The 10,607-nt window shown below is 40.7% G+C and overlaps 2 protein-coding genes across 2 annotated transcripts; one reads left to right on the top strand and one right to left on the bottom strand.

Moving 5' to 3' along the window:
* Nucleotides 1-1,410: 1,410 nt before the first annotated feature.
* LOC137058074 (tubulin alpha-1A chain-like) lies at nt 1,411-4,184 on the bottom strand. Its single transcript, XM_067431235.1, has 4 exons — nt 4,053-4,184; nt 3,117-3,339; nt 2,694-2,842; nt 1,411-2,602 (listed from the first exon to the last, which is right to left on the bottom strand). Exons 1-4 carry the CDS (start codon nt 4,053-4,055, stop codon nt 1,622-1,624), a joined length of 1,356 nt encoding a protein of 451 aa, XP_067287336.1. The 5' UTR covers nt 4,056-4,184; the 3' UTR covers nt 1,411-1,621.
* Nucleotides 4,185-5,039: 855 nt separating this feature from the next.
* On the top strand, nt 5,040-10,064 carry LOC137058073 (tubulin alpha-1B chain). The gene is made up of 4 exons (XM_067431234.1): nt 5,040-5,198; nt 8,093-8,315; nt 8,591-8,739; nt 8,832-10,064. Exons 1-4 carry the CDS (start codon nt 5,196-5,198, stop codon nt 9,810-9,812), a joined length of 1,356 nt encoding a protein of 451 aa, XP_067287335.1. The 5' UTR covers nt 5,040-5,195; the 3' UTR covers nt 9,813-10,064.
* Nucleotides 10,065-10,607: the final 543 nt, after the last annotated feature.

Raw genomic sequence — 10,607 nt, 5'->3', positions numbered from 1 at the left:
AGTTTGATCTGTTGCCGTACAGTTGCCGCGAGAGCCCGCCCACACGCTGTTCTGATTGGCTGTGGTTTTTGATTGATTTTGTGGCATCTCGTAGTCACGTCGTGTTTGGTGTGGACAGACCTGGGACAGACTAATAACTTGAGGCCGGAATCTTATAGCATCACGTGTTGTTGGGACAGGGTATTGTTCAAATGCCCTTCAAAAATAAAAAAGGTAAAACAAAGATTTCTGACGATTTTGAAGTTGGAGAAAATGTTTTTTGACCTACCCCACCCTTTTATTGAACCATGGTTTTACTACAAAAAACAAAACAAAAAAAAAAGAACATGGTTATAGTTGAACCATGGTAACAACAAATTAACCATGTCTTTGCTACTCTAACCATATAGTTTAACCATGGTATGTATATTTAGAGTAAAACTGTGATTATATAAGTGCTAATCAATTAGACAAAAAAAAAAAAACCTTGGCTAGGCCACTACACTTTTACAATATTACAACCATAGTTAATTTTCATAAGAGTATCCTTATTATTCCTCGGCTGGGATCATGGACCTTCTTTGGACTCTGGACTCAACCCGTTGAACCCATTGAAGTCCACTAGAACTATATGGAGAAAAATCCTTGAATGTTTCCCTCAAAAGCCTAAAGAGTAAATTATCAGGAAATTTTAATTCTGAAGTTAACTAATCCTTTAAAGGGATTGTTCACTTTGAAATTAAATTTGTATATGTTTTAGCTTACCTCATGGGGATCCGAGATGTAGGAGTATTTGTTTCCCCAGTAGTTTCAATTTTGATCATTTTAGGTCAAACCATTCTTGTCTGTGCCTCACATAATGCAGGTCTATGGTCACCACCTCAAAGAGCATACACAGAGAAGTCCAAATGAAACAATCCCCCATCCTAAGTACACACTGGTGGCCTAAGACACGAAACGAGCGGTTTGTGTGAGAAAACGAACAGTATTTATATCGTTTTTACCTCTTGTACGCCACTACGTCCGACTGATCCGAGGGTGCGCGTGCGTGTTTCCTCTGGTGTACAAGAGGTAAAAACGATTTCAAAGTGAACTATCCCTTTAAGATTTAAAAGTGTGCTGAAGATCACTTTCTATGCAGCTGTGGTGCATTCTTTTGAGGACTTCACATTTCTCTATAACATTTGATGTGGCCTTAGTCTGGACACGAAGAAGCACAAATTTACAAAGTCATAGATTTCAGAATTAACTGTTTGCATTTTTAAAACATGGAAGGACGTTCTGAAAGTTACAGTGTGTCCACATGTAGTGTTTCCAAAGATCAAGGAAAACTGATCCATAATGACCCCTTTAAATGCAGTTCATTGTTCAATTGTATTAATTACATCAGGTGATCAAGAGCATATGAATGTAAGCAGAAATGTAACAAGATTATTTTCAGGTTTTTATTGAGTGTTTAAAACCAAAACACACTGAACAGACACAATTAGCAGTTGTTATAATATTTATCAGGGTATTACATAGATTGAAACTAACACCAATACCATAATGTCTCCTGGCACTTTCTTAAGCGTGTGAAATTGTTCAGTCTAGAGACTACCTGCTCATTTTCATTCCAAGGAAGGCATGATATAAAGGAAAACTAATATTCCTCACCTTCCTCTTCTCCTTCTCCCTCGACTGAATCTACACCCACCTCCTCATAATCTTTCTCCAGAGCTGCCATGTCTTCTCTGGCCTCAGAGAACTCGCCCTCCTCCATACCTTCACCTACGTACCAGTGCACAAAGGCGCGCTTGGCGTACATCAGATCGAACTTATGATCAAGCCTGGCCCAAGCCTCGGCGATAGCAGTGGTGTTGCTCAGCATGCACACGGCTCGCTGCACCTTCGCCAAATCACCACCGGGTACAACAGTAGGAGGCTGGTAGTTGATGCCAACCTTGAAACCAGTGGGACACCAGTCCACAAACTGGATGCTGCGCTTGGTCTTAATGGTGGCAATTGCAGCATTTACATCTTTGGGCACAACATCACCACGGTACAACAGGCAGCAGGCCATGTACTTCCCGTGGCGTGGGTCACATTTGACCATCTGATTGGATGGTTCAAAGCAAGCGTTAGTGATCTCAGCCACTGAGAGCTGCTCATGGTAAGCTTTCTCAGCAGAGATCACAGGAGCATAAGTTGCCAAAGGAAAATGGATACGTGGATACGGCACCAAGTTGGTCTGAAACTCTGTAAGATCAACATTCAGGGCACCGTCAAATCTGAGAGAGGCCGTGATGGAGGACACTATCTGGCCTATCAGCCTATTAAGGTTGGTATAGGTAGGGCGCTCGATATCAAGGTTTCTACGGCAGATGTCATAGATGGCTTCATTGTCAACCATGAAAGCACAATCTGAGTGCTCTAGGGTGGTGTGGGTGGTAAGAATGGAGTTGTAGGGCTCCACCACAGCAGTAGAGACCTGTGGAGCTGGATAGATGGAGAACTCAAGCTTGGATTTCTTTCCATAATCAACAGAAAGACGCTCCATCAGCAAAGAAGTGAAACCAGAACCAGTTCCTCCTCCAAAGCTGTGAAACACCAAGAAGCCCTGAAGTCCAGTGCACTGATCGGCCTGTGAAGAGAGAGGAATGGAAAGAAATATATTAAGTTTAAAACAAACGCTGAATGAAAACCGGCTGAGTGCGATTAGAAAGATACATTACCAGTTTACGAATCCTGTCAAGAACAAGATCAATGATCTCTTTGCCAATAGTGTAATGGCCACGAGCATAGTTATTCGCTGCGTCCTCCTTTCCAGTGATCAGCTGCTCGGGGTGGAAAAGCTGACGGTAAGTTCCAGTGCGGACCTCATCTGAGCCACAAAAAAAGCAGAATGAGAAAATGAAGGCGCGAGGAACTCATGGATCAACCAATAAGGCCAATTCACACTGAAAGACGCCAACCAACGGCAAGAGACACTTTGTCTGGTTTTCCTGGATCGGTTTTGGCGTCGCCCGACGTTTGTTTTTTTGTTCAATCGCCGTTTGAGAAATTACACTGTAATCTGGTGACTGTCCTCATTGTTTGCCGTCTGTCAGTGGAGTGTGAATTGGCCTTCGGAGATTGGTAATCATGCAGATACTAACCTATCACAGTGGGCTCCAGATCTACAAACACTGCCCTGGGTACATGTTTGCCAGCTCCTGTCTCACTGAAGAAAGTGTTGAAGGAGTCGTCCCCTCCACCGATTGTCTTATCACTGGGCATCTGTCCATCCGGCTGAATCCCATGCTCCAGACAGTAAAGTTCCCAGCAGGCATTGCCAATCTGGACGCCAGCTTGACCCACATGAATGGAAATACACTCGCGCTGTTGTGAAGAAGAACAGCAATAGTTTTAATGTCATATAGTGGCAGCCTTTAAATCTGATAGACCTTTAGACTTTAATATATTGCTGTGTATACTGTGAATTAGGTGTTGTAATGTTTGCAGAGCTTTAGATATAAAACTGAGAGGCTAGAGGCGAGAGGACGTGAAAATATTTGAGCTGAGCCACCATGCATGCCACCTTCCTCCTCCCCTTATTTAAACCCCCGAATCTTTAGGCTATTCACCACATGAATGGAAATACATTTGTTCATTTCATAAACATTCATGCTAGAAATTAAGGATAATTTCCAGCTCTGAGACACAATAATGCATTGTAAAATGTCATTTTCGAATGACAGATTTGATTAAATTTCATGTTAAAATTAAATTAATAATAATAATAAAATGTAAGCTGTTATGAAACATAACAAACGCCTACTTTATAAAAATATGTCAACACCCTTTTGAGTTAAATAATTGTAGAAGAGCGTTACAATCCCAAAATTAGCTAATTAAGTTTTGCAAAAAATTGTATAAAATGTATATATGTAATATATGATCTCTTTTATTCCTCACACAGCAGAATGTTACCATATGAATGATACAGGTGCAATGACAACAATAGACTTCAGGCTCTGTGTCTGTGTAGCACAAAAAACACCAACATAGATACACACATGAAGAAATTATCCGAGAAATTTGAGTAAACTCACCATTTTGTGTTTTTTCACAGGTGCTGTAGGCGCTGATGTGTGCTGATCTCACTGCAGAGAAGATGGAGGTGTTGCTATGAGAGAGAGAGAGAGAGAGAGAGAGAGAGAGAGAGAGAGAGAGAGAGAGAGAGAGAGAGAGAGAGAGAGAGAGAGAGAGAGAGAGAGAGAGAGAGAGAGAGAGAGAGAGAGAGAGAGAGAGAGAGAGAGAGAGAGCGCGGGCTGCAGGAGGGAGTGGCTCCTGATCAAACATAATAATAAGCCTTTGTGTGATAATATTCCAGACAAAATATTCTTACTGAGGGCTGTTAAATCATTTATCAGTGGGATCTCTTTGTGCAAAACGGTGATTCAGACATGGCACATTTGGCAATTCGTGTAATTTGTATTACCTGCAACCTGCATCCTATAAATCATTTAACATTTTTTTATACATTAACATTAATTTCAATAACCATTTTATTAAACATATGATATACAATAGATTGTCTTTTGATGCGGTTGATGCACCAAATCAATTGGGATCCAGACAGACAGAATGTGTTTCAAAACCTATAAGCTGCCCTTGCATTATTTTCTAGGCTAGTGAACAATAAACCGTTCCAAGCTGCCTATGTAGTGAACTCACGTGTTTTTAGAGCACACGACCTCCATCTCGGCCACCGCCCGTGTGAGAGATTCTGCTGCAGTGATGGCGTCATGATGCTGCAGTCAGACTACTGTGATGCAAGTCACTATGTGACAAAGAAGAAAAAACTAAACAAAACAAAAAACGCTAGACTGTTCAAAAACCAACATTACTAGATTTTAAACATTTTTTTGCAAGAGGTTCTGACTTAGGTTATTCATAGCCTATTTAGAAAAAAAACATCTATTTAACAAAACACAATAATGCCCAGTGATTATTCAGGCTTCAACAGCATGCATAAACTCTAATGAAACAAGTGTTATGGTGCAATGAAATTACCATTCTATATATTCACATAGCCTGAAGTAGGTCAGCTCCTGGCGCCAGGTCGCTGTATAAAAGCGGCGCGACTCGAGGATTTCTCGCAGTTACTACATCGACTCTTCGCCGTCGAGAACAGTAACGCTGTGCAGAACAAATCTCGTTTCCAGATCATTCCAAATTAGGCCGATAGGAAAATGGTGAGTACCTGACTAATGCATTATCCTTTTTAGGCTACACTCTTAAAAATAAAGGTTCCAAAAAGGGACATTTTTGTTTTTACCACAATAAAGAACCTTTTGTGGTATGGAGACGTTCCAGGGTTCTTTATGGAAAGATAGATATAAAGAACCTTTATTTTTAAGATTCTATACTATTTTAAAGACAGCATACGAATAATAAAACAATTCCAGCAAGCATCCATTAATAGCACAATCTAAATCGTGTTCATTATCTTTGTAAATATGATTATAATAATTAATTTCAATATGCAGTAACAGATTACAGACGACATCTGATCGATAGTAGGCTGAATATTCCTCGTATATTTGAAACGTTAACATGTTCACATCAGTGGCAATATTTTTCGTCAAGAAGATGAGACGATATTAAAACAATAATACAATATACAGTAGGCTACAGCAGTGCACGAATAGCTTACATTATAAATATATAAAACCTCTGTCACTAACAGTGTATTTTAAAATGGAGGAGTAGCCTAATTTCAGACGGCTGATTTAGCTAAATCACCAGCACATGTAATCAATAGCCAACTTATGTTGGACTTTTGATTCTGGTTAGGACTATATTGAAAATTATGTTCTGTACAGCAATGGTTTATTGTGTTGTAAAAGCAGTGAGCACTAATCTTTTACAGTGCAGCTGCAGCATATGGAGACAGCCATAATCTCATTAAAATGCATTAATCTGACCAGCTAAACTCAGGAAACATATGTTGTATAAAACAGTATTCTTTAACAATGCTTCATAGTTATTCTCATTTGCAGAATGAGGACTATTTGCACCGATCAGGCATAACTTTATGACCACTGACAGGTGAAGTGAATAACAGTTTATCTCTTCATCACAGCACTTATTAGTGGGTGGGATATATTAGGCAGCCAGTGAAAATGTTGTCCTCAAAATTGATGTGTTAGAAGCAGGACAAATGGATAAGTGTACAGATTTGAGCAAGTTTGACAAGGGTCAAATTAGGGCTGGGCGATATGACCAAAATCTAATATTCCAATATAAATAATCTCAAATCCGATATATCACAATATAGTATTTTTTCTGTAAATTCAATCAATTATATATATATATATTTGCATTTTAAAGTATTTACTCTAAAATATACTCATTCATATGTGAATATTTTTCTCACATTATTTAGAAGTGTTTGTCACTGAATCATTAATTTAAAAGATTTATTCACAAATGCTGATTCATCTAATAACAAAAGACATATAGCCATATAAGACATAGCCGCATTTCGATTACCCTTCAAATTGCGAATTGAAAATATGGCCAATGGAAATGCGCCAATTTCGCAAAAACTCCCATTTATTTTATGCTCGCATAATTACAGGAATACTGGATTCTAAGACATTTGAAGGAGATGAGGGAGAAACCCCCAGAAACACCTCACACAAGGCCGCTGTCAAGAATAAGGGGCTTTTCTCGTTTAAAAATAATGGCTAATGCTGTGGCATCATTTTTGAACCTACCGACATACGTGGCAATGTGGCATCATTTTTAGAAGGACTAAATGCAAGAGAAAAAAAATATTGTTTTAGTCGCATAACAACGGTTAATGGGAATGCTGCCATTTTGCATGGGAATGCAGTATTTTATTGACTTTTACAAAATATCACAAAAGTTTTGCGCAAATCTGTAATGGAAATGCGGCTGGAGTGCCGCGGGGCGGAAGCCTGTTACTCTGTGGTTTATTTTTAGCACCTGACGTAGGGCTGGACGATTAACCAAACAGAAATCGAAGTTCAGAACCTCTTCCCAAGGTAATTTTCCCATGTCGGTTAATTGGGTTTTTAATCCTGTTAATACTTTCCTCTTAAAAACATAATGCACATGTAGTCACGTGACTGCTCCCTGTCCATTCAGTGGCAATAGAGGCGAACTCGAACACAGTCAATACACGCAAACAGCGTCCTCAAGAAAGTTTGTCAATTGTATGTGTTTAAAGGCTTGCCAGTTTCAACATTCAAGTGATTTTACACCATTCAATCATTATGGAAAACATGGCACTTCAGTGTTCGCGAGGTGTTTTCTGTGACACAGAGCCGATCCACGGCTTGTCTCAGACAACGTGCGAGCCCAGAAGCTTGATCACTTCCACTTGCGTCTTCACTAAACTTTGTCAGATGTATATTTTAAGGCTTGCCAGTTTGAACATTCAAGCGATTTTGAACCAACGGATGTATATTGAGCTACTGCGCTAATATATTGTGACAAATGAACACAATCGGCAATGCTCAGAGCCACCCGGTTGTATCTTCCCTTCCTTCGCCATGCTGTTATTCACATTTCTGCCTGCATCCTTGTGGTGGCGTGTAAGATTGCAGTCATCCAACTGATGAAAAACTATTGCCATAAACACTGTATCTTGCGACCCCACATAATAAAAGATAGAGCATAATATGAAACGATAGACTTTGCATTTCGTCCATCCGATATATATCATCATATCGCACAGCCCTAGGCCAAATTGTAAAGGCAAGACGACTGGGTCAGAGCATCTCCTAAACTGCAGCTCTTGTGGGCTGTTCCCGGTCTGCAGTGGTCAGTATCTATCAAAAGTGCTCCAAGGAAGGAACAGTGGAGAACCGGCCACAGGGTCATGGGCGGCCGAGGCTCATGGGCGGCCAAGGCTCATTGATGCACGTGGGCAGCGAAGGCTGGCAGCTTGTAGTTCTTTAAGTGAACCTATGTTGCTAGTTAAGAAATAGGGAACAGCCGGATAAAGATTGGGGTTTTTAAATAAGAGAAAAGGTGGCATCCATGGTTGCTATATCAGTTCTGAAGGCTGCAACTAACTATATGACATTAAAACTATTGCTGTTCTTCTTCACAACAGCGCGAGTGTATTTCCATTCATGTGGGTCAAGCTGGCGTCCAGATTGGCAATGCCTGCTGGGAACTTTACTGTCTGGAGCATGGGATTCAGCCGGATGGACAGATGCCCAGTGATAAGACAATCGGTGGAGGGGACGACTCCTTCAACACTTTCTTCAGTGAGACAGGAGCTGGCAAACATGTACCCAGGGCAGTGTTTGTAGATCTGGAGCCCACTGTGATAGGTTAGTATCTGCATGATTACCAATCTCCGAAGGCCAATTCACACTCCACTGACAGACGGCAAACAATGAGGACAGTCACCAGATTACAGTGTTGTTTCTCAAACGGCGATTGAACAAAAAAACAAACGTCAGGCGACGCCAAAACCGATCCAGGAAAACCAGACAAAGTGTCTCTTGCCGTTGGTTGGCGTCTTTCAGTGTGAATTGGCCTTTATGGTGGATCCATGAGTTCCTCGCGCCTTCATTTTCTCATTCTGCTTTTATTTGTGGCTCAGATGAGGTCCGCACTGGAACTTACCGTCAGCTTTTCCACCCCGAGCAGCTGATCACTGGAAAGGAGGACGCAGCGAATAACTATGCTCGTGGCCATTACACTATTGGCAAAGAGATCATTGATCTTGTTCTTGACAGGCTTCGTAAACTGGTAATGTATCTCTCTAATCGCACTCTGCCGGTTTTCATTCAGCGTTTGTTTTTAAACTTAATATATTTCTTTCCATTCCTCTCTCTTCACAGGCCGATCAGTGCACTGGACTTCAGGGCTTCTTGGTGTTTCACAGCTTTGGAGGAGGAACTGGTTCTGGTTTCACTTCTTTGCTGATGGAGCGTCTTTCTGTTGATTATGGAAAGAAATCCAAGCTTGAGTTCTCCATCTATCCAGCTCCACAGGTCTCTACTGCTGTGGTGGAGCCCTACAACTCCATTCTTACCACCCACACCACCCTAGAGCACTCAGATTGTGCTTTCATGGTTGACAATGAAGCCATCTATGACATCTGCCGTAGAAACCTTGATATTGAGCGCCCTACCTATACCAACCTCAATAGGCTGATCAGCCAGATAGTGTCCTCCATCACGGCCTCTCTCAGATTTGACGGTGCCCTGAATGTTGATCTTACAGAGTTTCAGACCAACTTGGTGCCGTATCCACGTATCCATTTTCCTTTGGCAACTTATGCTCCTGTGATCTCTGCTGAGAAAGCTTACCATGAGCAGCTCTCAGTGGCTGAGATCACTAACGCTTGCTTTGAACCATCCAATCAGATGGTCAAATGTGACCCACGCCACGGGAAGTACATGGCCTGCTGCCTGTTGTACCGTGGTGATGTTGTGCCCAAAGATGTAAATGCTGCAATTGCCACCATTAAGACCAAGCGCAGCATCCAGTTTGTGGACTGGTGTCCCACTGGTTTCAAGGTTGGCATCAACTACCAGCCTCCTACTGTTGTACCCGGTGGTGATTTGGCGAAGGTGCAGCGAGCCGTGTGCATGCTGAGCAACACCACTGCTATCGCCGAGGCTTGGGCCAGGCTTGATCATAAGTTCGATCTGATGTACGCTAAGCGCGCGTTTGTGCACTGGTACGTAGGTGAAGGCATGGAGGAGGGCGAGTTCTCTGAGGCCAGAGAAGACATGGCAGCTCTGGAGAAAGATTATGAGGAGGTGGGTGTAGATTCAGTCGAGGGAGAAGGAGAAGAGGAAGGTGAAGAATATTAAGATCATTTTTTCTTTAGGCCAGTTACATCTTTACATCATTTATCAGTTCTTGTCATAAATGTAAAGTTGACACATATTAAGTGAGCATTCCATTTGTCTATTGCAGTGTAGAAAATGTGTGCTGTAAACATTTGTTCTTTACATTGTGTTAACCACATAGTTGATGCAGCAATGCATTTAGATTTTTAAGGCATCTTTTATGGTTCATCCAAAAGTGGTGTATAAATTTAATAAAATGATGCACTGACCTTACCAACGTCCGCAGTAAATTGATTATTTGAAGACGTACTGTATGCTTCTCTCTCACACTCACACCTTTTATTTGATTCAATAAATATCAAACCTACCCACAAAAACCTTATACTGATTGTATCCTTTTTCTCTATCTTTCCCCAAATAACTTCAATTATTAACATGAAGTATACCATTTTATGAATTGTGCTTAAAATGACAATAAGACGCAACATTTTGTCAAAGACCTTGAGTGTTTACTTCAAAATAGTGCATCACATTACAACTTGTACTAAAGATTACATTTACAAAATAATACATCAACACATTACTACCACTTATAAAGTTTAAAAAAATATATGGTATAACAATGCATAATTAATATAATGCTAAATGCCTGCAAAACTTAAGTTGTCAGAACCAAAACCTTAAGCAATAATGCCAAATACATAGAGTTACAATCAAAATTATTTAACCCCCTTACCTGTAAGATATTCTGGTGTTGTAAACAAAATTTTATAAAAACATAACTACGGCACCAGTAAATAGTATTATAAAGTTTAA

This window comes from Pseudorasbora parva, chromosome 22, assembly GCF_024679245.1.
Source record: "Pseudorasbora parva isolate DD20220531a chromosome 22, ASM2467924v1, whole genome shotgun sequence".
NCBI lineage: Eukaryota > Metazoa > Chordata > Actinopteri > Cypriniformes > Gobionidae > Pseudorasbora > Pseudorasbora parva.
This window is presented reverse-complemented; position numbering and strand designations above follow the sequence as displayed.